General features: G+C 55.7%; 3 protein-coding genes and 1 long non-coding RNA gene across 15 annotated transcripts; 2 read left to right on the plus strand and 2 right to left on the minus strand.

Annotated features, from left to right (window-relative positions):
- The first annotated feature begins 1,742 nt into the window (after positions 1–1,742).
- On the plus strand, positions 1,743–5,788 carry DRC12 (dynein regulatory complex subunit 12 homolog). Of its 2 annotated transcripts, XM_025929143.2 has the most exons (6): positions 1,749–2,037; positions 2,497–2,562; positions 2,958–3,077; positions 3,588–3,680; positions 5,182–5,312; positions 5,591–5,788. In XM_025929143.2, the coding sequence occupies exons 1-6, from the start codon at positions 1,968–1,970 to the stop codon at positions 5,717–5,719; spliced, it is 609 nt and encodes a 202-aa protein (XP_025784928.2). In that variant the 5' UTR covers positions 1,749–1,967; the 3' UTR covers positions 5,720–5,788. The 2 variants fall into 2 exon arrangements, with proteins under 2 accessions (XP_086535022.1, XP_025784928.2); XM_086678896.1 differs by lacking the exon at positions 3,588–3,680 and having other exon boundaries at positions 1,743–2,037.
- A 767-nt stretch (positions 5,789–6,555) lies between these two features.
- NHERF4 (NHERF family PDZ scaffold protein 4) lies at positions 6,556–11,398 on the minus strand. Of its 2 annotated transcripts, XM_086678895.1 has the most exons (11): positions 11,058–11,398; positions 10,648–10,675; positions 10,434–10,507; positions 9,890–10,101; positions 9,424–9,613; positions 9,172–9,308; positions 8,712–8,916; positions 8,299–8,495; positions 7,965–8,192; positions 7,624–7,824; positions 6,556–7,391 (listed from the first exon to the last, which is right to left on the minus strand). In XM_086678895.1, the coding sequence occupies exons 1-11, from the start codon at positions 11,071–11,073 to the stop codon at positions 7,362–7,364; spliced, it is 1,518 nt and encodes a 505-aa protein (XP_086535021.1). In that variant the 5' UTR covers positions 11,074–11,398; the 3' UTR covers positions 6,556–7,361. The 2 variants fall into 2 exon arrangements, with proteins under 2 accessions (XP_086535021.1, XP_086535020.1); XM_086678894.1 differs by lacking the exons at positions 10,648–10,675; positions 11,058–11,398 and having other exon boundaries at positions 10,434–10,641.
- A 139-nt stretch (positions 11,399–11,537) lies between these two features.
- NLRX1 (NLR family member X1) lies at positions 11,538–23,796 on the minus strand. Of its 10 annotated transcripts, XR_015241304.1 has the most exons (11): positions 23,060–23,199; positions 21,373–21,497; positions 20,742–20,811; positions 20,164–20,252; positions 18,978–19,597; positions 17,580–18,401; positions 14,179–14,774; positions 13,817–13,903; positions 12,832–13,083; positions 11,993–12,423; positions 11,538–11,883 (listed from the first exon to the last, which is right to left on the minus strand). XR_015241304.1 is itself a non-coding variant. In XM_086678886.1 (10 exons), exons 2-10 carry the CDS (start codon positions 21,440–21,442, stop codon positions 12,102–12,104), a joined length of 2,928 nt encoding a protein of 975 aa, XP_086535012.1. In that variant the 5' UTR covers positions 21,443–21,497; positions 23,674–23,766; the 3' UTR covers positions 11,538–12,101. The 10 variants fall into 10 exon arrangements, 8 of the variants coding, with proteins under 8 accessions (XP_086535012.1, XP_086535011.1, XP_086535006.1 ...); XM_086678886.1 differs by lacking the exon at positions 23,060–23,199 and adding an exon at positions 23,674–23,766 and having other exon boundaries at positions 11,538–12,423; XM_086678885.1 differs by lacking the exon at positions 23,060–23,199 and adding an exon at positions 23,481–23,573 and having other exon boundaries at positions 11,538–12,423.
- Positions 14,709–16,435, plus strand: LOC147576930 (uncharacterized). Its single transcript, XR_015241306.1, has 2 exons — positions 14,709–14,844; positions 16,052–16,435. It is a non-coding gene; the product is annotated as an uncharacterized LOC147576930 (long non-coding RNA).
- Positions 23,797–25,513: the final 1,717 nt, after the last annotated feature.

Below are 25,513 nucleotides of genomic sequence, written 5' to 3' on the forward strand. Positions count from 1 at the left end.
AGTGCAAAAACCTCTACTGCATTCCAATGCAGGGGGAAACGGTTCTGGGGGAAGAATAAATGCAAACTGACAACAGGCAATTGAACAGAAGTGTGGAGGGGGACAGAGATAGAGAGAAATAGCTAAAAAAGTCTGCAGGTTCCTTAATCCACAAGGGGGAAATCCCTGACGTTTTTGCTGTTTTCATTCTAGCCAGTATGGTGCCCAGAGATCCAGGTGGCAGACAGATGACAAGGGTCCAGAATAGCAACAGGGCTGGAAGGAGGGTAGAGGCTGCCTCACAAGGGCAGGTCGCTCACCATACTCCCTCCCCCAAAGTCATTTTTCCAGCCATTCATGACTCCAGCAAGATGCTAGAAAGTATCCCCAAGAGGGAGGCACCATCAATAATTTAAGTAGAAAAATTTAGGAGCCTGGCGGAGGGGGGGGGGGGGGGGGGGGCGTCAAGCAAGTCCACTAGAGGGAGCCCCGACAAACTCAATACCACAGAGAGCCCAGCAAAGTAGTTTCTGAGCACCTGTCTCTGAAAACCAGCCTCATAAGAGAATAGGGGAAGATCAATAAATTAAGTCTCCACAAGGGAAGATAGCCCTGTGAATGCCCAGTTGAAACCCAGGCCTTACAGGATTTACAGAATCAAAGATTTAAAGACCAGGAAACTGAAGCTGAGCAAAATATAATGGCTTGCCAAGTTTACATAACTGGAGGGGGGACTAGAACCCATGGCTCTTGTCTCTAACCAGTATCCTTTCTTCTACATTTGTAGCCTCTATGTCAGCAGCCTGGAGTCCGTGGGTCTATCTTTCTTCTGTGTCTCCTTTCTCCGATGTGAGAAACTCTCTCAACTCCCTTCTCCTGCATTTCTTTCCCTTGTACGCTACAGAATGCCTTCCCCAAGCCTAATAATGTCATTTGCTGATCAGCCCTAGGGATGTAAATTGCCCGAAATGGCTACTATGAGCTCTTTTCCGCTGTATCAGCATAACAGCACCATATCAGATGTGTAAATCTGTAACTTGTAAGTCTCCAAACCTCAGGCAGTGCTACATGGAAATGAAGCATAGTTACCGGGCTCCAAAGCCCTTTCTCCTCAAACTACATTTAGAACTTAGGGATAAGGAGAGAATTGAAGAATTGACCCTCTGGGACCTTGCTATTTTAAGCTTTGTACTTGGCCCATTCCACCTGTCTCTGACTCCATGTTTCCCAGTTACCTGGACAACACTCAGCCTCCCGAAACCGAACCTTCCAGTTCTCAGTCCTGCCCTCAAAGGAAATTTGTCACCCTGGATTGGCTCCCAGAACCCAGGCTCCTCCTCAGGCTCCTAGCTGGTTGGGCCATTTCTCTGCCCCTCTCCATGAGTGGGTCACCCTACAGGGAAATACAACAGAAGCAAGAGAGGATCCTACAGGACGAGGCAGGGTAAGGGTGACTGGAAGAGGGAAGAGACAAGTACTGAGGTTTATTTTCTCCAAAAGAGGGTAGAGGGGAATGATTTCTGTACATAGAACCTTACTGGTAGAAAGAAACAGCTCTACCTTCCCCCTACCCCAGGCTTGCCTAAAGGTCCAAGGAGACCAAGAACAGAAGCTTCTGGAAGGTATAAGAGACATGCTCGGAGACTAGAGCTCTAACTCTCCTGGGACTCCTGGTTCAATCTAGGGGTCAGGAAAGCAACCCCATGTGCAGTCTTTTTTAAATTTTTTTTTTTTAACGTTTATTCATTTTTGAGACAGAGAGAGACAGAGCATGAATGGGGGAGGGGCAGAGAGAGAGGGAGACACAGAATCCGAAACAGGCTCCAGGCTCTGAGCCATCAGCACAGAGCCCGACTCGGGGCTCGAACTCACGGATGGCGAGGTCATGACCTGAGCCGAAGTCAGACGCTTAACCGACCAAGCCAGCCAGGCGCCCCCCATGTGCAATCTTAAATACAAGTCCTCTCCTTCCCCAGGACAGCAAGGAGATGCCATCTAAGACCGAAGGAAAAGGGATGAAAGCTGGGTCACAGAAGAAGAAAAAGAATGTGGGTGCTGGTGAGTCAGGGTGGATGGAGGTGAGCGCCTCCTGCTTCTCCATTCTCTGGCTTGGACACCAAGCAGAGGTGCTCCAGAGAGAATTCAGCCCTCTGCATGACAAGATAGAGCCTTCAGGACCCTCTCCCCCGATATCTTCCCTCCACGTTCCATGGAGCTGGGAAATTGGGGAAACCGGCATATACCCACTCTGTGCTGCCCTTCTGGCTTTGTGCCTTCCCTATATATTCATCACACATATTCTGAGTACCTACCCTGGGCTGGGCTGCCAGGACACAGCAGGGAACTCAGTAGTCCCTGCCATCAGAAATCCCTCCTTGAAAGGTCCTCAGATCTCCTGCAGGAAGAAAGTTCAGGGCGTGGCATGAGGATGGGGAGAAGTGAGGGAGGCTGAGATCATGATAAGGTCCTAAAGGTCCAAGGAGACCAAGCTGAGGCTTTGCCAACTTGCCAGGGCAGATGTGGAAGCCAAGTCCGCACACAGGCTGGCAGTGCTGGAAAAGGAGTTGCTCCAAGACCACTTGGGTAAGAAAGTGGAAGCTCAGGACAACAGAGGTGGGCTGGGGGCGGGGGGGGGGCATTTCACATCGTCAGAGGCTCGGAGGCTTAGAGCTGTTTGCGGGAGGCTGAGGTGACCCCTGCCAATCCCTGGTGGAGGAAGAACTGACGTTGCGAAGAAGGGTTGGGCCGGGAGGGTTGGTGATGATAGCTAGTTTTTATAAGCAGAACATAGAGGGGGGTTTCCCTTAGTAAGGAAAAGCTCATGGCATTCCAGGGACAAACCCATTTCCAACCCAGAGGGAAAATGAAAGGCTGGAAGCCTGCCACCGGGTTCCCAGAGGTGGGCACGGTCCATCAAGCCCACAGGGCCACGTGGGACCCCCAGCCAGTCGTGAGGACGGCTCTGGGACTTTTCACAGCTCTGAGGAGGGACGAGGCCCGCCGAGCCAAGGCTTCTGAAGACCAGCTGAGGTGGAGGCTGCGAGTGCTAGAGGCTGAGTTGCAAGAGGCCCGAAGTGAGGGGAAGGTCGTCTATGCAGGTGTGTGTGGTTGGTCAGGCAGGTGGGCAGGAGACAGGGGCCTGGAAAAGGACAGCCAAGAGGGCCAGAGGATACAAGGAAGTGAAACAAGAAAGATGTCCGTCTGCCATGCCTGACTTTAACCTTCCCCGCTCAGCATGAATTGGGCAGGGTCCTGAGGGAAACGAAGGACAGCCTCCCGGGATCCCAGGCAGGAACCTTCCTGGATGCCTGATGCCATGTGCTTTGTGGATTAAAAAATGCAGTCATGGCCTTTATCTCATTCATCCCATGGGAGTGAGTGGGGAGAAGGGCTACAGTCTAGGTACTGAGTTGGAATGGGGAAAGGGGCTTGGTTTCCTAGCTCTTCCCCAGCTTTTCGGGGTCGGCCAGCCTCTCAGAATCACAAGAACCACCAAGGCGGCCTTTATGCTCCTGTCCCACTGGACCAAGAAGGCCCTCCCTGCCCACAATGTCCCTTCCTTTCTCCACCACTCCATCCACACCTGGGACCCTCTGCCCCCACCACAGAGATGAGTCGTCAGTGCCAAGTCCTGCGGAAGGAAATGGAGACCCGCAGCAGGCCACTGGAAGAAGAAGTGAGGGGACTTCGGGAGCAGCTGGGTAGGCTTCCACTCCCTAACCCCTGTCTCTCCAAGGGGCACTGACAAGGTCCAAGTCTGCAGGGGTGGACTTACGATGGTCCTTCTCTAGGGAACCCTGGGCGACTCAGTCTGTTGAGCATCTGATGACGGCTCAGGTCATGATCTTACGGTTCGTTGGTTTGAGCCCCGCATTAGGCTCACTGCTGTTAGCATGGAGCCCACTTTGGATCCTTTGTCCCCGTCTCCGTCTGCCCCTGCCCCTGCTTGTGCTCTCTCTCAAAAATAAACATTTAAAAAAAAAAAAAAAAAGTCCTTCTCTAGAAGACTGCTATCTAGGCTCTCTTACCCTTTTCCTTTTTAAAAAAAAAAAATTTTTTTTAACATTTATTCATTTTTAAGAGACAGAGAGCGAGCGGGGGAGGGGTAGAGAGAGAGGGAGACACAGAATCCAAAGCAGGCTCCAGGCTCCGAGCTGTCAGCAGAGAGCCCGAAGCGGGGCTCGAACTCAGGGGCCGCAAGATCATGACCTGAGCCAAAGTTGGACACTTAACCGACTGAGCCACCCAGGCGCCCTCTCTTATCCTTTTCCCCATCAACTCTCCCACCATGGAGGATTGGAGCAGAGGGTTCAAGATGGCAAAAACCTCTTAGGTTGTAACTAAAAAAAGACCCAAGTCTCTTACCCCATCTTCCTCTCTCAATGGTCTCTCCAAATCCAGATCTTTCTCCCCACACTGCCATGTCTGTCATGGGCAAAACATACTTCCTCTCAGCTGATTTTCACAACGAAACTGAGGAAAGATATTAGACTTACGTCCCTATGTTCAATGCCTCATGCATGCTCAGTCCTACATAAATAAGTACTTGCTACATAAAGGAATAAACCTTCCAGATAAGCAAAAAATGTAAAAAACAGGAAGTTTTTCCTTTCTCTCTCGGTTACAGGATGCAGTTGAGCTATGTTAGCGTGCACATAGGATCTTTCACAATTGTGGTCTCAAAGTTTTCCTAACCTAAGATAGCCTCAGTTTAACCTAAAATAGTCTCAGATACCCAAGAGTTGCTTATCTGCCATGCAGACCCTGAATGCCCTTCTTCATCCTTGCCTTTTCTGGAATTTAAATTCGATCAGCATTTATGGAGCACCTCCTGTATATACTATACATTTCCCCCTATACGCTCGCATTCAACTCACAGTAAGCCTGTAAGGTTTGGATCGTTCTGTCTTTAAAGATGAAGAACCTTGGGCTCAGAGAGAGACATGCCTGAGGTTACACAGGTAGTCAATAAGCGACAACCAAACTCTGGACCCACATCTCTTGTCCCAATGCCACTACTCTCTCTACTGTACCTTAGAGGTATATGTCCGCCCTTTATATGGACTGCGGGAAACTTGGTGATACTGGGGGAGTCTGGAATGATCCCATTGAAGTTCCGCTTTTTAGGTTACCTTTGGAGACTCTGTTCACAGGTAGAGTGTCACTACCCAATCCTCTTTCTCCTTCTGCCCGGCCCCACAGAGACGTGCCAGAGGGAGGCTGAGGCCGCACGGGAAGGGGCAGAGCAGGCCCTCAGAGAGCGGGACCAGACTCTGGCTCAGCTTCGGGCACACGTGGCAGACATGGAGGCCAAGTACGAGGAAATCTTACACGTAAGCACCCGTTTGAATCCCAACCACCCCAGTACCCAGCACCCCCCCATCCCCCCAAACCCCAACTAGTATGACAGTGACAGACCGGGGGAAGGAAAAGAAGCATCTCCACAAGGAAATCTGCTCTGTCTTGAGGGCAGACAACCAGGGGCTGCAACCATGCCCACTAAGTGTAAAAGCTCGAAGAAGCCACTGGCAAAGGAGAGCTTACAGACTAGCCTGGGGCACCCCTCACGCTGCCCTCTCCCTTCCTGGGGCCTGAAGCTTGGTGTCTGCAGGGCAGCCTGGACCAACTCTTGGCCAAGCTGAGAGCAGTGAAGCCTCAGTGGGATGGGGCCGTGCTGAGACTTCATACCAAATACAAGGAGCGGCTCCGCCAGTTTGGACTCAACCCCCTGGATCTGTGAAGCTGTAAGCCTCTAGCCTCTGGGGCTCTGGGAGGCTCCAGCAATAAAGCTGTCTCCATGTGGAACTCAGCAGAACTGTGGGCTGTGGCTTTTTGGCAGAGGTGAGGACCTCTTACGGGGCAGCTTGGTTCTGGGCTGACCCATTACTCCGAAGACTGAACGAGAGGAGAGAAATTCGGTAAGGTCTCAACTCTCTTTTAGAGAAACTGGGTCCCATGCCTTGGGTCTGGAGCTTTTTTGGTCCCTCCAAACCACCGTCCCGGACACCACCCCCCCCCCCCCCCCCACCAACACAGGCAGCCAGATTTGTAGGAGAAAGGCCATTTCTATAATAGACTAACAGTGACCAGCCACCAGCCCGCACAATCCTCAGGTTGCAGAGGAAGGTGTAACTTGTCTCCAAATTCTTGCAATATACCCGAGTCTCCTGGCGTCATGCCTAGGGCAAGTTCCAGATGGCTTCAATCCTAGCCAGCCCACAGCCCACCTAAAAAGGGAAAACCCTGGGATTCTCCTCTATTTTACTACAACCCTCCCAGTACTATTTCACCTCTGGTCAAATGTGGGGGGGGGGGGGGTGTTGGTTTCCCACACCAAGAAATCCCCTAACAGTTCTGTGGACACCAGCCGGGTGCCTTACAAGTTAACTCAGTTCTGTCACTACTGACGTGAAGAGAGCATCAGATCCCTCAGGCTCAGCCCCGCAAGACGGGCCCCACTTCAAAAGCCAGCGGTTGTCATCTGTGCTTCTGACCAGCTGGCCAAAACACAAAGGTTCCCACGACCCCGCCCCCCCACCCTTGGGTTCCAGTATTTGCCAGAGCGGCTCACAGAACTCAAGAGAAACCTTTTAATCGCTAGATTGCCGGTTTTTTTATAAAGGACACAAGTCAGGAACGGCCAGATGAAAGTAGGAACGGGACAAGGCATGAGCGTGGGAGCTCCATGCCCCCTCTGGGTACACCACCCGGCCGGCACCTCCAGGCTCCCTGAACCCCGTCCTTTTGGGGGTTTTTTTATGGAGGCTTCACTATGGAGGCACAAGCAGTGAAACCATTGGTCATTGGTGATTAATTCGACCTCCAGTGCCTCTCCCCTCCCGGGAGGTCCAGGGTGGGGGTGGGGTGGGGCGGGGCGGGGCGGGGCTGAAAGTTCCAACCCTCTCTAATCACGTGGTAGGTTCCCCTGGCAACCAGTCCCCCAACCTTAGGTGTTTTCCAAAAATCACTTCCTTAATTAACAAAGTCAGATGTGGTTGAAAGGGGCTTGGTACGAGTAACAGAAGACACCTTTGTCATCTTACTACTTCGGAAATTCCAAGGGTTTTAGGAGCTCTGTGCTGGGAAAGGGTCTAATTTATTACAAATCACGAAATCACACCATTCTTCCTTTCGGGCGGGAAGTTCATCCCAGGGACACAACCCGATGCTCCTAGGCCCCCTAGTGGGCCTGCCGGAGGCCTCTGGCCACACCCTCTTCTGGGAGGAAGGGAGGGAGACCTTGGGCAATCCTGTGATTGGGGGTGTCCGGAATCCTAGAGCTGCAGTTCTGGCTTAAAGAGAGCTTCTCAGCTCCTACCATCACAAGCCGGAGAGTGAAGACGGGAAGGCCAATGGGCAGATCTTTGTCCAGCAGAGGAGGACTACAGCAGCTCTGAGGCTAGAGCCCCGTCCTGAGCAGAGAGAGAGAAGACAGAAGGTCATTCACAGATCAGAAGTGTTCCTTTTCCCTGCCCCCACCCCCACTGGACCGCCCAGGGATGTGGCTTGTTCCCTGGGTCCTTCTGTCCCCACCTACCATGGTCTAAAGTCCCAACCTGCATGCCTCACACTGCTTCACCCTGTAGCCCTCCTCTTGGGCTCTTTCTCTGGCTGCTCACTGCCCGTCTGTCCCTACTTCCTTACCTCTCCAAACCCTGAGCGATCGCAGGCTTCGAAGCCCCGGCAGGACCTGGCGGCCAGCTTCAGGCAGAGGGGTGGCTCAGCCTCAACCAGCTGCTGAAGCTTTTCCAGGTCATTCTCTCCACCCATGGGATACCCATTCACCTCCAGAATCACATCTCCCGTTTGCAGCCCGGCCCGGGCAGCTGAGCCTCCTAGGGTCACCTGGTGAAGAGGGGGGTTACGGAACATGGGACACCGTGGAAAAGTTGCTGGATGCTCTAAGACCTTGGGAGGGAAGCAGATGACGGCTCATTAGGAGGCAAAGGACTGAAAAGATCCGAGGTCCATAGGGCATAAGTCACCTGGGAGACGAAGAGACGAGGCTCACTGGCCACACAGGTAAGCCGGAAGCCGTAGCCACCGCCAGGCCCAGGGTACAGGAAGCACTGGCGGGAGCCACACGGGACAAGAGGCATGGCTGTGTCTTCAACTGGTAGGTCCTTGGTTTCAACCAAAGAGGCCGAGCAGTTTTCCTGGGGAGAGGCAGGAGCCTCTGTGCTCTCCAAGAAGAGAAGTGGGGACAAGCGAACCTGGAAGGAGGCAGACAGAACAAACCTTTCTTTTTTGCTTCTCCCCCCCTACCGGAGCCCTGCTCCATTCCTGCCCCCACTCCAGCCCCCGGCCCTCAGCTCGCACCATGCTGAAGAAGCGGTCAGCCTTACGGTCGACAACAGTGAGGGAGACAGAGGAGCCCTGCGCGCGGATCCTGGACACTGTCTCCTCGTGGCCCAGCCCCTCCACACTTTCCCCAGCCACAGCCACCAGCCGGTCCCCAGCCTGCATCCCGGCTTTCTCAGCTGGCAGTCCTGGGTCCACCTCCCACAGGAACTGTCCTAGGACGTAAACATCCTCATGGCCCCTTCCCTGCTAACCCCAGCCCAGGCCACTGTGGGCACACTGAGGGACTGACCCCGGGGGGGGGGGGGGACACAGTAGGAGGAGGCTCAGGGCTGGGGTTCAGCCAGGGATACCACTTATATGCACTGAGAGTCGAATGTGAACAGGTTTAACACACACCTTCCCTACCCGCCTCCGGGACTACCGCTCACCAGGTTGGCCGTCAAGACCTTTCTCCTCCCGAAGCAGGAACCCAAAGCCCCGGGGCCCCTTCTGTAGGTGCAGAGAGCGCGGCTTGGTGGGCAGTGCCCAGCCCTCCGCTAAGGGCGCAGCCAGGGGCATTCCCAGCTGGCGACACTGTTCCTCCACCTCTGGCCCGGCCACCAGCAGGGTCACTTGCTCTCCACTCTGCCAAAGCTGTAGGAACCCAGCAGGGCATCGGCATCAACCAGCTGGGTAGGGAGGGCAGAGCCAGCCCCTCCTCCAAACCCCAGGAAGGAGGCACTAAGGGTGGGGGAGAGAAGAGCCTAGCAGGAACTGTGAAGGGAAGGATGGCAGGAGGTACAAGGTCAGATGAGAAGATGAGTGTGAGGGGGAGGAATCTGCTGCCTGAGGCATGGCCCCCGGGCCCAGAGGGGTGAGGCCCGAATGGGGGAAGACAGCCGGCCATACCTTCCTGCTGAGTTGGTTATAAGTGAACTTCTCCACGCTGACCCCATTCACTTCTAGTAGTCGGGCCCCAGGAGGCACCCCGGCCCGCTCAGCTGCTCCTCCAGTGCTCAGCACCAACCAGAAAGGAGCCTGATAACCTGGAAGCCGGAAAAAAAAAAAAACAAAAAAAAACAAGTAAGTTTCCATCTGCCACCTGCCCAGAACTGGGCTGAGATCCCGCTCTTGACCTCCCTCCCGAGCCTCGGGGCTCACTGTAGGTGACACTGAAGCCAAAGCCGCCCTCATCTTTCACTATGTGACACAGTCGGGGCCGGACCCCTGGGCCGAGAGTAGGAGACAGGTGGGCACTGTTCCCCTGCCGATCTTGAACCATGTCATACACGTGCTGCGCCAAAACTGTCAGCAACACCCGCGGACCGCTGGCCCGGATACGGCGCACCACCTAAAGAGAGGGCATGCAGGGGGAGGTTGGGAGCGGCCCTTCTTGCCAGCGCCCCCTCCCTGGAGTGAGCTGTCTGCAGCCAAATGCTCTACCCCTGAGCTATACCCCCTGGAACCAACTCTCCGGATCATCCCAACCTGGGCAGCCCTAAATCCTGGAAGGTAGGGGAGGTTGAGGCTTAGGGACTGCCCCCATCTATCCAGGGAAGTGACTTTCTCTCTCCTTGAGGTGCTAAGGGATGTTCTACGCCACAGAGAAGCCCCAGCCCAACCTCACCACAGCATAGTCTTCACATTCTACAACGTGGTCGTTCACCCCTAGGATCCGGTCCCCTTCCCGAAGACCCTGGCGCTGGGCAGAGGTGCCTGGCTCCACCCTGCACACCACAGGCACAGCCTTGCCCAGATCCTGTCTCAGGTGGAAGCCAAAACTCCTGCCCTCCTCTTTGCTCAGCAGACAGAAGCGAGGCCGCTCCAGGCTCCAGAGATCTGGAAGGGGATGTGGGCAACAGAAAAGGGGGAGGAAGAGGGGGCCTAAATACAAGTCGCCTTGTGCCTGGCAGACGCTACCCTTGTGATAGGGCACTGGGCAGGCTCCTACCCAGTTAAGTATCGGGCAGTGGGGCCAAATACCCAAATGTGGGAAGAGTGGCTTGGACAAAAGAAAACACCCAAACCCCTCCTACCTCCACACAGTTACTCCCCACCAGGCTGCTATCAGAGGGAGGCCGAGTGGAGTGGTTACCAAGGAGACGGGAGGCCGGAGAGGAGCTGTGGTATCTCTGGGGAAAGGGAATGGTTGCCCAGGGCGAGGGGGTTACCGGAGGGGTCAAGGTCTTCAGCCAGAGAGAGGACAGGATTATCAATGCCCTGCTTTGGGTTAAACTCAAACTTCCTGCAAGGAGGCAAGGGACACAGGTAGGAGCAAGCTGACATCGGGACTCTGGTCCCGGTCTCTACTTGTGCGAATGAAGGCCTTCCCCACCTTGGATCTCCTCTGCCCCTTGCCCCAATCCTTCCCAGCATGGCACTTACAGAGTTAACGAGGCTGTGTCCTGAAGATCTGCTGGGCAAAGAAGGGATGAGGAGAGGAGGGGCGCATTCCCTCCCCACCCCACTCCTCTTCCACAGTCATTAACTGAAAGGACTTGGGCGAACCCCCAAATTTAGAACTTGCCCCCTCCATTCTGCTCCAGAAAGACCTTCCCTTCTTCTCTCTTCCCTTTGCCTCCCAGTCCACAGAAATCTGAGCATATCAGGACGGGGCGTGGACCAGGAAGACAGACCTATCCACTCACCTCTTCTCTTCTAACTCGCCATCTATTTGCCTCCGGGCACCAAGCCCCAACATCAAGTACACCCTGGTCCCAAAGCCTTGGCCTCCCAATCTGCCCTCTCAACTGCCCTCTCAAGTCCCCAGCAGAGGATTTCTCCCAGTCTCCTACCTGCAGCTGCTTCCATAGTTGGATCAGTGACCCAGTGCTCAGGGTAGGGACAAGGTCCATGAAAAACAGCTGACCCTCCCACCTAACCTGCCACGTCCCGCCTCCTTAAAGACACTGCCTTAGGAGCAGTGAGGTAATGGTTAACGGGAGGAGTCTTATCCCCCAGGGAGAAGTATGTGTGTTCCTCCTGCCCCCATTCCTGGGCCCCAACTTTCTCTGGAGACTGCTGCGGGCCCAGCTTCTGCTCCGGGCAGACAAAGGTAGGTTGCTTGTCATGATAATGCCAAGCCTGGGATAGGTATGTTTGAAAAGGTGATAGAAGTCCTATAGCCCCGCATGACCTCCTCCCACCCCAGTATCTTGTTCCGAGACCACCCCCAGCCCTCGCTGCCTCTGAACCTAGCGTCCAAGAACCACCTGCAACAGAAAGTGGTCCGAAAACAGCGCCCCTTCTTGAAAGCATCAGGCAAGGAGGCCATAGTAGGTAGAAGACACAGCTTTTTAATAGAAGCAGGGCAGTGCACAGGCCCCTCGGAGCCACTGAGCATAAGTACATTGTGAGAAAGGGGGCGTGAAGGTGAGGAGAAGGCACCAACAAGAGAGGGAAGCGGCTCCGGGCATCCTCCGTGTCCTCTGATGAGCAGAAAGGCAGAAGGTGGAGGCCCTCCAACGCATCTGATGGCAACACCGCTGGGGAGGCGGGCAGGAGAAGTGCGCCCCCTGGTGGCACACTCGGAAGCTCCTCGAGAGGATGGAGGTAAGGTTGGTGGTGCCACAGGGCGACTGGCTGCCAAGATGCCACATGAAGAGTCTTTCTCAGCCCTAGCTGAATGGAAGGAGGCACGTTCCATGACCCTGGCAATTCCAGACTTGGGGGAGCAATGGTTGGACATGCCCCGGGAGAGCAACTGGCACAGTTGTGCCCTATCCTTTACCTCCAGCCCCACAGGGATCTTTCTGGAAGTAGTAGTGCAAACCAGGAGGCCACAGAGGGAAGGGTCTTGGGCCCAGGGGTCACATAGCTCGGTGACTGCCGCCACTGCTTCAGCTTCCAGGGCCTCCCAGCTGCTCCAGGAGGGCCCTGACCTCACCCTCCACTCGCAGCAGCTGGGCCTTACGCCAGGGGTTAAGGGTGTCCCCTCGGCTGTCTTCCAGATCTCGAAGCAGCAGCTCAAGGTGGCGCCGGACACGACTGCGATCCCAGCTGTTGAGGTTCCGCTGGACTTCACTAAGGATCACCGACCAGTACTCAGACACTGCTGTCCCCTCTGTCAGCGATACCACGACCCGGGCACCACCTTTAGCAGTGCTCCCCACATCCCGCAGGGCCTGGCGGCCCTCTGAGCTCAGCTCATTGAAGTAGAGACTAGAAGGAGAGAAAATAGAAGATGCCATTCAGCGGGGCTCTGAGAAGGAGGGCAGGGGGTGGACGGGACAGAGCCTGGGGGGTCCTCACGACTCCTCCCCTGGCTGTGGAATGTGATGGGGCGTGTGAGATGAGCCAGAGATGAAGGGGGGTGGCCAACAGGAGTTGGAGATGACATCTAAACTCAGCAGGACCCGGGACAGTAGGGATGGAGCCACTAGGACTCGAAGAGAAATGGTAGTAGGGAATCGGGGCGGGGTAAGGCATGGGTCGGTTCCGAAGCGGGTCTGTGAGGACCAGTGAGAAGGCAGGGGTAGAGGGTAGGCCCTAGGGCAGGAAGAATGCAGTGGAGACAGGAGGGAGACTGAAGGGCTGGGGTGGGGGGATGGCACCGAGGACAAGACTCACTGCAGCAGCTCCAGGGAGGGGTGGTCCTGGGCAGCTTGGGCCAGGGTCAGGGCCGCTGTGTCACCAGCACCATTGTAGGCCACGTTCAGCTCCTGCAGCTGTTGATTACGGTCCAGCTGGGTGGCCAGCAGCTCCAGGCCCTCGTCCCCAAGGCCCGTATGCAGCAGGGACAGGTGTGTCAGGGAGGTGTTTCCGGCCAGCCCCTCCAGCAGCAGGGCCACACCGGCCGCCGTCAGCGGGTTGTTGGACAGCCTATGGCCACAAGCACCCCAACGTTATGAGGGCCCACGGCAGATGCCCTGCGCTGGGCGGCGGGACTTGGACCGAAAGGATACATAGCCTGGGGTGGGGGAGCCTGGACACAAAGGTGTGCAGGCAGGGGAGAAAAGAACCAAGAAACAGGGGTGTGGTAGAGCGCACAGGAGGCAGAGCAGGGTGGGGGCTGGCTTCTCCTCCTTCCTTCCATTCTCTTCTGCTGACCCACCTCTCTTCATCGTTACCACTTCTCTTCTCCTTCCTTTTTTCACCTCCTCCCCAGACCGCCCTGCCCCTTGCCCTCCCCCTCTTCATTCACCTCCTCTTACTCCAACCAGGCTTCTGGGTTCCTAGTAAACCAGTCAGCGCTTTGGAAGCATCTGCTGAGTGCCCAGCATTAGGGTCATCCTTGTGAGGCGACAGGGAAAATCCTGGGAGAGCATCAGCGGCACTGTTGCCAGGCAACCGGCCTGGCTATTATTCCCCCGGACCCACGCTGATTTTAGCCACCAGAGAGGCACCTATCCCCAGTGGCAGCTTTCCTCCACCCCGCTGCTTGTACCGGACCTGGGCGGCAGGACGGGGGTCTAGGCCCCCACCCCCTTCACCACACCAGGGGTGGGCCAGCGCCAGGTGTGTTGAGGCGGGAGGCTCACCCTTGACCTTAGCCTGCCAGCAGGATGGCCAGAGCCTCCCTCCAGCCCTCCCCAACCCGTCCCGAAACACTCACCGCAGGGTGGTGATCTGGCACTGGTCGTGCAGCAGCAGGTCTCGGAGGTCGCTGCAGGCCTCGGGGCCCAGGCTGTTGAGTTGCAAGCTGGGACGGAAAGTGGCCAGAGGGGAGGTGAGAAGCAAGGGAGGAGTTCAGCATGGAGCCTGCCCACCCACCATGCCCTTTTCTCACCATCCTGCCTCTCAAAGCCCATGCAGCCCTCCCTTCTATTGCTTGTCACCTCCACGCACCCCAGACTTCCTCGTCCCGCCCCCTGGTCCTTCCTCACTACCTTTGGTCTCCCCAGCACCTTCTCTTCCCACCTCTTCACCCCCAACCCTCTCCTGACTTCCGGCCCATGCTTGAAGGCGGGTCCTCACCCCAGCTTCCGGGCACGCAGGAAGACAGGCCTGAGTGTGCGCAGCCCGGCAGGATCCAGCTGACAGGAGGCCAAGTTCACCTCATCCAGGGCGTGCCTTCCGCTGCCCAGCACAGCTGCCACCACTGTGCACTTGAGGGGTGTCATGCGCACACCGGCCAGGTTGAGCTGGCGCAGGGAGCTGAGCACCTCAGCAGAGAAGCGCTGATTCTGGAACTCATAGTGGAAGAACAGGTGGTCCAGGAGCTCTGATGGGGGCAGCACCTGCCGGCCCAGCTTGCCCAGCTTCTTCTTGATGGCCTGGGCGTTCTCCAGGGCATCCAGGTTCTTGATGGGACAGCCGAGCTGAGCCAGCACGGCCCGGTTGTGTGCGGACAGAAGCCCTCCCATGAACATGGGGAAGAGCTCAAAGACCTCATCATCGGGAGGCTCGTCTGGATGGCGCCGGGGGCCTTCCACGCCCAGGATACTGGCACCCATCTGGTCCAGGACATCGTCGTTGTAGTAGTCCTCCTCTCGGAACATCTCCAGCACCATGGCCTGGGCCACCGCCTCGCGGCTCTTACCCACCACGCGCCCAAACACTCTTGGAACCACCTGGGAGGGGACACAGGGACGGTGCTGCAGCCTCCTGTGTGCCCGCTCGGCCTTCAAAGCTCAGCGGAAGGTGCATTCTCCCTGCCCATCCGGCCTCACCGTCTCTCTTAAACCCCCAGCACGATTTGTGCTCCCCCACGGCAGCACCCGCCGTGGCTCCCCACTGCCCACGCGGAATAGAAAACTTGTCATAATTTGGCCCCAATTTGACCTTTCCACAGTCACCTCTCGATACTTGTGTCCTACATTCCTGACATTAGGAAATTCTTTCTCCCAGACACCCCATACATTTGCAAGCCCGGTGGTGGGAAGGAATTTATATCTATTTTGCATTTGGTTTGGTACCAGGCTAGGTGCTGCTACGAAGATATCCTCATCTTCCACATCATCACGGTCACCCCAGCAACAAAGACTGATGTCGCTCTTGCTCCTTCAAGGCCCTGCCAGCCACACTGCCTTCAGCTACAGACTTCTTACGCTCACGCGCTCTGCTTCTGTCCTTTCGGTTTTTGTCATTATTATTATTTTTCGACAGTACCACGGTTCCATTCCTTCAAAGCTGTATTCTCTTTCTGGGGTGACTCCCCTCCCCAATTCTTCTCCTTGGCTATGCTCCAGGGTCAGGTTAAATGCCCTTCCTGCAGAGAAGTGTTTCACACACACACACACACACCCATCAGGTCCCCCACTTACACATTTTCACAGCACCTGCAACTTTGCTTTCCAGGCACTTACCATAATCTCATTTTTTTTTTTTTTTTTTTTTTAGTTTTCATTTTTTCTAATGTTCTGTTTATTTTTGAGAGAGAGCACGCAAGTCGGGGAGGGACAGAGAGAGAGGGGAGTAGAAGATCAGGAGCAGGCTCTGTGCTGACAGTGGCAAAGCCCGATGGGGGGGGCTCGAACTGGCACACTGTGAGATCATGACCTGAGCTGATGTCGGACGCTTGACCAACTGAGCCACCCGGGTGCCAAACCATAGTTTTAAATCACACGGTCACAGGGACATGTTTGTGTTCCCACTGGAGGACCAGAAAGGGCAGAAATCTGGGGTTTCGTTAATTGTTTCTTCCCCAGAACCTAACACATTGCCTGGTATACAGCAGGCACTCAAATGTTTGTTGGGGAAATTAACATTTAGGAGGTTTGGGACATCGTCTCCCGTCCTTGCCTTGGTGCAAGGCAAGGAGGGCCCGTGGCTCTGGCAAGGAGCCACGAGGTTGTTTTGTGGCACCTCCTCTAACGGCTGGTTTGGTTTCTTTTTTCCCTTTTTACAGGTGAGGTCTCTGCCATGGAGGTTATAGCGCTCCTCCCTCAACAGTCACATGCTGACAGCATGAGAAAATGTCACCCTGCGAAGCTGAGTCAATAGGCTCGTGAAGAAACAAATCAGACCAGCATTCTGCTCAGCAACCCTCCCTCCCAGAGGGCCGGAGTTGTGGTGCTAACAATTTGGTGCACTGAGGGGCTTCTGGAATCCTGTCAGGAGACCACAGCCTCTCACTGTAACCCAGATAAGGCAAACACATCCTCAAAGGGCTGGGCTGGCCTGAGCAATGGCCATTACCTTCCCGTCTGAGCCTATGGTGTGGGAAAGGGTGGGCTTCCCGAGCCTGTTTTCCTGTCTAACAAACAATAAATAGCACTTATGATGTACCAGATCCTGAGGATGAATACATTTACTCCTCATATTAGGCCAAATGCTATAGATTTTGTTATCCCCATTTAACAGGTAAGACTTGGAGGCACATAGCAGTTAAGTAACTTGTCCAAGATCACACAGCTAGTAAGTGGCAGAGCCTGGATTTAATCCCATATAGCTGAATTACTGAATCCCTGCTCCTAAACATTATGCTTCGGTGCCTATAAAGAGGAAATCCTGTTAAAATTTTGCCAGCACTGACCAGGGTTCTACCTCCCAAAGAAGTTACTGATGCATTCCTAGAGGGGACCAGGGTTACCTAGCAAGGCACCAAAGCTTAACAGAAATATCTATCACACAGCAGTAAGGTTTGGCAGAGAGAGCACAGGGTTCAGACTCCTAAACCTGGACCCAGATCCCAGCTATCCCACTTACTGTCTGGGTGACCTTGGGCAAGTTACTTAGCCTCTGTGAGCCTCGGTCTCTTATGATTTTCTTAGGATTCTACAAAGGGATCATAATAAGATTTCATTCCCAAGGCACCTGGTAGCCATCACCAGAAGGTGGATCCTTCTTCCCCTCAAAAACTTAGCACGTCTGCCCTGCTCACAGCACAGTCCTTGGGCCTGTGATTTGGACTCTGGAGCAGGCCTGCACTATCCTAAGCCAATTATCAATGCCATTTCTCCTCCTGGTATAAATGAATAAAATGGCATCTGCTTTATAAACTTGTCTCTGGTGATTTAGTTAGAATGAGTCATCATTCCCGGAGTCTAACCACCTCCAAGGGAACAGATACATTGGAGTTTCTGGGCCTGCAAAGAAGAGGCCAGACCCTGGACTATAGCGCGATTCCTGCCTCCCACCGACAAAGACCAGAAGAGAGGCAAAAAGAAAACCGTCATTAGGGTCATAGGATTGTGACTAAAGTGCCTGCGCCCTCACATCCTCCTCCCAGCCATCAAGCCTTCCCCAGTCTGTGGTTTCCTGCTCCCCCTTCCCTTATGTCTCAATCCCACTAAAAGCCAGATTGCCCAAATCTGAAACCAGAGTCAAGAAGAAGATTCACAGCTACACAGGAAGTAGCGGTTTCCTTCTGGGAGAGGAGCAAGGGGGTGAATGGGGGATAGGGGGGCTGAGAGCCTGGGGTGCTGGGTCGTTACCTTGAGCAGGTTGAAGAGCAGAGGCAGGGCTCGCAGGGGTAGAAGCTTGGCCACAATGCCCAGGACCAGACTGACGTCCTCCCCGACGCGGCCCACGAGCTCGGCCACTTCCTTGCCCACCCGCTGCAGGGTCGTCTTCCGCAAACCCAGCACGATGTAGAGGGCGGCCAGGTATTCCTGCATGGCAGGCACGGTGAACACAAAGGTGCCCTGGTGCCCTGGTTCCACACACGGGGCCAGAAAAAACCTCAGGGCGTCCCGGCGGAAGACATGTAGCAGCTGGAACTCTTCTTCAGTCTTCATGCCAGCTTCCAGGCAGCCACGGACATCCTCTTCAGAGAAGTAGGTCTTGCGGGAGGACACCCCCTCGTAGGCCAACTTGCCCATGGTTCGGGCTGCATAGGCCATTAGGGACAGCTTGGAGGGGTCAGTGCTGTCCAGCATCTCCCCACTGAAGTTCAGACGCAGGAAGCTGGTGTAAATGCTCGTGAGGGTCTGTCCAGCCGGCGTGGGAGCATGCAGGAAGTGCAAGGTGGCACAGACTAGCCAGCAATAGGAGGGCAGGAAGCAGGCGGCGGCGATCTGGTGGTGCCCCTCCAGGTTCCGGGAGAGCATCTGCACCAGATTGTCACGCTGAGCTGACGTGGCCGAGATCCCTGCACCCCCAGCACCGTACTCACAGTCTGGCTGGTTGAGGCGGAGCTGGAAGTAGAGCTTCTGCAGGTTGGTATCAGAGAAGCCACAGATCTGGCCATAGCGGCCCACATACTTGCTGGGGATTCGGCCGATGGCGGAGGGCCGGGTGGTCACCAGAATGCTGGCCTGGGAACGGCACGGTTGAGAGTTAAGCAAGACCTTTGTGTCCTGATGGCCTCACTCTCCAGAGAGCCCCTGAAGATTGAGTGTCCCAGGATGGAAATGATGATGCCCACAGCGCACCCGGGTGGCTCAGTTGGTTAAGCATCCAACTTCGGCTCAGGTCACGGTCTTATGGTTCATCGGTTCAAGCCCCAAGTCAGCGCAGAGCCTGCTTGGGATTCGCTCTCTCCCTCTCTTCCCCCCTCTTTCTCAAATAAATAAAAACTTAAAAAAAAAGAAAATGATGGCGACTATAATAATTATAGCTAACAATTACTGAGCCTCCACTAGGATCCAGGGCACCATGTTGAAGTACTTCCTATGCAGTGTCTCAGTTGATGAGTATAGCTCTAGGAGAGAAGGAACAGAGCTTGGGGAAGTTACTGACTGGCTTAAAGACACACAGCTGGGAAGTGGAGGGGCAGGTTTGAACTAACCAAGAACCTATGCCCCCACACCAATAAAACACAAGGGCTCGGGACACACAAGTCTTTAGGAGGCAAGTTAGGGGCAGCAGTGGTGAGGCAGGGGGCCACTCACCTCGGGCAGCATGTATTTGCGCAGCAGGTTGACAATGATGGCAGCTGGCGCCTCTGGCTCCTCGGGGTCACTGCAAAGCCCTGTTCCGGCTAACCGGAAGTCGAGGTTGAGATGCTCCAAGCCATGGAGCACAAAGAGCAGGCGGGACCCAGCAGCAGCCAGCAGGGGCAGAATCTCCTTCAGGGGCGTGTAGCGCTGAGCCACAAGTTGGCACAAGGAGGCGGGGGCGGGGCCCAGGGATGACAGATCCTCGCAGGAGAAGGGGATGAGCAGCTCGAAGGCTGGCAGCTGCCCATAACACCAGTCCAAGACCATCTTGCGCACCAGTGTGCTCTTCCCCGTGCCCACTGTCCCATAGAGCACCACTGTCTGCACCTGGCGCCCACAGGCATCTGGGTCAAAGAGCTGGGACAGAGCCAGTGCGGGGAGACCGGCTAGGGGTGGCTGATGCTCCAGGGCCAGCTCTGCCGTTGGGCGAAACAGCTCATCTGGGCTGCTCTCGCGGATCACAGGGTCTACATGGACCGTGTCTAGTGCAAAAGTCGGGCCGAACTGGCGCTCTTCTCTGGGCAGCCGGCTGAACCACTCGGCCAGATTCCGGCGATAGTGCTGGACAGCTTCTGGATGGGAAGGCAAGGGGAATGGGTCAAGGAAAGGGGCTGGAAGATGCAGGAGCTTAGGGCTGGCCAGGGAGGTGGTAGGGTCAGGCAGCAGAATCAAATCACAGGACCAGGATACCGAGACCCAGAACGATGCTGTGCATAGAGGACACCCTCAGACAACAGACTGTCCAGAGAGTTTGGAACGCCCATGGCAGAGAGTGGTGAGCCTTGAGACAAGTGACACCAAACCTGGGTTGACTGGTTGTGTGGTTGTCTGTGCGCAATCTCCACCTGAATGTCAGACCCCCGGTTTGTTGAGGGCGGATGTGATATATCCCCCCCCCCGCCAGTGCTTTGTATACGCTAAGTGTGCTAAGAGTATACTGCACAAGTATTGCAGGAAGGGATACATGGACAGGTGGACGATGGGGTGAGGGGAGTTGATGGATCCTCTCTGCCTCCTTCTTCCTGCCTGCTTCTCCCTCCAGACCCAACTCCCCCCCCCCTCACCCCCCATCAATCCCCATCACTAGGATCCCATTCAGCCCCTCTCCTCAGGCTGACTGAGCAGCCAGTCTCTTTACCAGATGCAGAGATGTCCTGGAACAGCTGTCCATGCCTTCTGGATGGAGGACCACTGCCTGCTGAGCTTCCATGGTGACGTATAAAGGCCCTGAGAACAAGAAGGGTTGAGCTGGGGCTGGGCTACTGGGCTCAGCCTCTGCACAGGCTCAGAACCCAGGCCCGTCTGAATTGCTGGACTTCGAGCTTCCTGAGATCCAGGCCTGACCCTGGATACCCAAGTCGAGAGCCTTATCAGACTCTCACACCCTTCCCGGGGACTGAGGTCTTTGTCCCGCTCACCCCCCCCCCCCCCCCCCCCGACCGCACCACTCTGCTGACTGCCTGCCTGGAGCTCAGGCTGGCCACTGCCAGTCTCCACCCACTTCCCACAGATCCTCCCTCTGGCTGCCCACCGTCGCTTGTACTGTAGATCATGTAAACCAACTTCATCTCAGGCCTGGTAGCTGACTCTGTACCCTCCCCACCCTCAGAAAACCAATCTCACTCCCGAGGGATCAAGATCTCTCCAAGTCCTGCCCCTTCCCAGGCTACTCAGCTATGCCCAGATGTGTTCTAAGGCATGGCATGGAGGCCTCACCTAGAGAGCCCAAGGGGACGCTCCCCTTTATGGGGCCAACTCCAGTGGATCAGGAAGGGGATTCGTCCATCTACAGAGGGAAAGGGGAAGGAAGAAACAGCACCCACATCCCACCCACATTTTCCCACCAATACACAGACTCCATGTCTACATTAAATCCCCCATCATTTGTTCGCATAACATCGTGTGCTGCCCCTCTGTAGCAGTTACCATGCAATTTTATATCTTGTTGTATGATTATTTGATTAACAGACATTTCTGCCCCACCCCCTCCATGAGAGCAGGGACTCCGTCTGTTTTGGTTCATAATTACATACTTAGAACCTAGCACAGGGTCTGGCACATAGCACATACTTAAGAAATATCTGCTGAATGCAAAACGAAACCAGACAAGGGATCCTAGACTCCTGTAGCTACAGGGACCCTCAAAGGTCATCTAAGCTTGACTCCCTTATTTTAGGATGGGAAAAAGGAAGCTCAGGGAGGTGAGGTAGCTTGCCCAAGGCCAACAGCTCCTGAAGCACGGTTAGGGCTAGCACACCTGGTGTCTGGATCCCTGCCCTCTTGGAGACACCATCTGGATCCTGAAGAGGAATGTAGAAACAGAAACTGACTGCTTCTTCCTGCTCACCTGCTGGCTGGAGTACACTTCCCAGACCAGGGCCCCAAGAGGCCTTGGGCAAGTGGCAAACCCACCACATGGTAGGAAAGGTCAGAGCCCGGGGGACTTAGCACGCCACCTTCTATCCTGTTCCCCTGTAAGAAGAGTTCTGTGAATGGACCACACACACACACACACACACACACACACACACACACACACACCTCCCCACTCCCATCTCCCCGTGCAGGCCACAGAAAGGCCTTTCTCCTCAGGGAGCATCAGCCTTCCCTTAAATGTCAGCACTGCCAAAGCCTTGACCTGGCTTCAGATCGACTCCCTCCCCTACACCCCCTACTCGAGGGATTCCGTTTCATCTCCTACTACCCCTGAGCCTTCAACGAATGCCTTTCTCTCGACTTCCAGCCTGGTGAACTACTTTATTTAGGCGTCGTTTTCGCTTGGCTGCCAGCAGGCTCAGATGAGTCCTGTGTTCATTTTCAACGGCTTTTCTGAGCCGACGTTTTCAAGTAACAATTATCCACTTTCCCCAGCTCTCAGGTCCTGTTGGCTGAGTTTTAATGATTTCATCACTTTATCTATTCTATGACTTTTATGTAAGCCGCCTTTGAGGCTGGCATAAATAATAAATGAATGGATGACTTCCTACTTGACATCTCCATATGGCCATCCTGCCTGTGCTTCATGCTTCGCGCATACACTCCTCACCCCCCCCCACCCCTTTTAGTTACTTTATTGCTTTATCTTTCCAAGCATACCATTTATACTAGGCACCTGACCTCTTGGGTCTTGAAACACTTTCTCCCTTCACACACTTGAAACAGCCCTACCGACTCCTCGTGCCAGCGTTTTGCCAGCCTGTTCCTATGGCATTGCCTCTGTGCTACCTCAGATTCTCTGCCGACTTCTGAGGACCCCCTTCTCCTTCTCCTTCCCCGCTCTCTGCCTTCAGTCTCACCCCACCCTCATCTCAGCCTAATCCCTCATCTCAACCACCAATCACCTCCCTACAATCCTGGGTTACGTAAAGAGTCCAAACACCTGGCCCACACAAGCTATTTTTCAGTTTGCCCCCAACCCCTACCTCAGTAGCCAGGCTCACCAAATTCTTGCTCTCAACTGTCCTAACTGTTCATACATTTTCTTCGGCTTGAAATGGCCTTTCTCCCCTGCCGGAATCCTACCCAATTTTTTAAGACCCTGCTCCAAGGTCTCCTCTCCTGGGACCCTGATGCCCCTTAAATGGAGCGTGCTGCTAATTTGGTACCTGGTCTGCCCTGAGATGTGGCTCCTTAAGGGCAGGACGCGTTCAGGGCAGGGGAAATGGGCTTGGGCCCACCCACCAGCAAGGCCCACCGGTGGAGCGGCCCGGGCCAGAGCCAAGGTCCCAGGGGCTGGAGAAGGGTTAGGAGAAGGCCCTGGAAAGCTGAGAAGAAAGCTCGGGGAAACTAGCTCAGTGGGAGAAAGTCAGATCCAGGGCCACTGCCTCAAGATGGGGCTCGCCGAGCAGGCGGGGCGGCGGTGAGGGCAGTTTCCAAAGATCATTTCCAAGCAGCGGGCACAGCAGGAACAGTACGGGGGCTGTGCTCAGAGCTCCTCCCCGCCCTCCAAACTGGGTCCCAAACAGCTCTCCCCGTTCCCGCTGGCCTCGGAGCCCAAGGGGAGAGGCTGCCGGCAAGCCCACCGCTCAGCGCACCCGCTCGCTCCTCCGGGTCCCGGGCTTGACCTCCCCGAAGCAGCGGCCCAGCCGGGGGGGCGCGGGGCTTCGGCGCCGCCCGGGCCTTCACCCGCGGGCCTCCGGCGGCTCCCGCTTCCTCCCAGAGGCCCCCGCTCGGCGCGTCCCGTCCGCCCCGCCCCGCCCCGCGTGCGCGGAGCCCGGCCCGCCCCGGCAGCAGGCCCCGGTCGCGGGTCGCGGAGAGGACGGCCCGGACCCCGGCGGCCCGCGGAGGAAGGGGACGGCGCCCGGAGCCCGGCGCCGCGGCGAGCAGACCCGGGGCGGGGACGTCCCGGTGCGTCACCCACCGCCCCCCACCTTCGCGCCCGCCCTCCGCGGCTCCGGGCCTCGATCCCAGCTGGCCCCGCCGCCGCCGCCGCCCTGACTGTCCTCTGCAGGTTACCAGGCGCCGGTGCCATCCAATTACTTCTCCCCTCTCGGGCGGGGCTTGCTGTCGTGCCCATTGTACAGACCGAGGAACTGCAGCTCAGAGGGTGGGATGACTCCCGCAGGTTGACACAGTTAGGAAGTGGAAGGGCCGGGAATGAGAGTTCCCGGCCTAGATCTTCCGGCCTCACCCCTCCTGAGGCACCTACCCGTCCCCGGGGCATTTCTTCCCTCTGGGCCTCTTCACCTCCTCAGCCTACCTCCTGGCAGACAGCCTAGTCAACGCCTTAGCGGTCCCTCCCTCTGTACCGGGCCCTCTTCAGCCCCCAGACCTCTGTGTATGGCTTCTGGTCACTTTGATCAAGAAAGGAGTAAGAATGAGGGATACGCTCCCGCCCCAACCTGCTCTTCTTGTCTGGCGCCCTGTCATGGCCTCGCCCTGGGGCTTCCTGGTCCTCAAAGCCCTCACTCTCATCCCTGTGGCTCCACACAGGGCACACCCAGGACCCACGGAGCTGATAGAGCAGCCACCCACCGCCCACAGCCAGGGCCCGCCTCCACATGCAAACGTAGGTGTGCGATGTGCACGGAGCAGAGGTGTGCAACAGGGAAGCCATAGAGAGGCACCTTGAGGCAAGGCTGGGAAGAGGGCTTTGTGGTCCCTACTGTCCATCCGGACTGAAGACAGTGTTGACATTTCATTAACACACACAGGCCTATGTTCATTCACTGAATACATGGTATGGGGTTAGTTCTGAGCCACCGGAACAAGGCACGCAGGGTCCAGACCGTAGCCGCTCCCCTCCGGCTAGCCCAAATGATGGTCCATCGGAGGCAGACAGAAGCCTTTGGAAAGGCTGGGGCAGGAAGTTACTAACTGCCTCTGACAGAGAAGGTGACATTTGAATTGGATCTCGAGTAAGTCCAGGAAGGGAAGGGCAGGGCATTCCAGAACATCAGGGGAAATAGCACATTTTCATTTTAAGAGAAGCTCTGAAAGGGGAGAAGAAGGGGGGCGGGGGGGGGGGACAACGCTGTGAATGTGGTCTCAGGAGTGACACTTCAGACCTGGGGGACTCTTCCAGCTTCACTCCACTTGCCTAGCTGTGCGAGGCAGAAGGGCCCCCGGCTGCAGTTACTGGACACGGCTCAGAGCAAACCATTCCCCTCCCCCACCCCCAGTGGGTATGACAGCCATGTCGGCTTTATTAATAACATATCATTTGACCGGCATCTCGCGGACAGAAGTACCCTGAGTCACGCTGTGGGATGTGCTCTGTCGTCCAACCTCAGGATGGGGCACCAGGTGCTGTAGACCCATAGCGCGGAGAACTGCCTTAATCATCTCTGCCCTCCAGCCCCTTGCACGGGCCCTGGCACAGAAGGTGGCTGCATTGAAGGGAATGATCTCTGAGTCCGGGGAGGCTGGCACTCAGGGAGAGCAGGCCCATTCCTAAGCATGCTGGGACGGGCGGAGGGCACACCCCTGCAGGTTGATGGGACCGGTGGGAGAAATCGTAGGTGGCTCACAGTGGCAAGAGGACAGGATCTGGAGAGTTTGCTCAAGTTGCTTCTCCAAGCCTTGGTTTTCTTCTCTGTGAAAGGAGGAAACGATAATACTCATCCCAGAAGCCTCATGGGGTTACTGTAAGAATCGAAAGAGCTTTCTTTGCAAAGACATGAGCCACTCTACAAAATGTTCTCTGGGCCCGAGTGGCCCTTGCTGGCTCTGGATGGCTGTTCGTCTCCTGTAGCTCCCAAGGGCTCTTACCAGTGTGTGAGTTTATAAATGTTTTTACTCTTTTCGGAGTATTTACATTTTGAAAGAGAAAGTAAAGACGAAGAATCTTAAGAAAGACGGCTGAACGGTGGGATCTGTGCCCTCTGATTTTAATAAGCCACCTGCAGGCATCACTCCAGGGAAAGGGCGGCACCCAGCATGGCCCCTAAAGCTAGCTAGGGTTCCGGAAGCTAGGACTCTGACCTCTTCCCACTTCCCACCACCACTCTGAACCCCTCACGATAACGTCCATCTCCAGGGGTGCCTGG

Source organism: Puma concolor, chromosome D1 (assembly GCF_028749965.1).
Source record: "Puma concolor isolate L17-30 chromosome D1, mPumCon1.1.hap2, whole genome shotgun sequence".
In the NCBI taxonomy this organism is placed as follows: domain Eukaryota; kingdom Metazoa; phylum Chordata; class Mammalia; order Carnivora; family Felidae; genus Puma; species Puma concolor.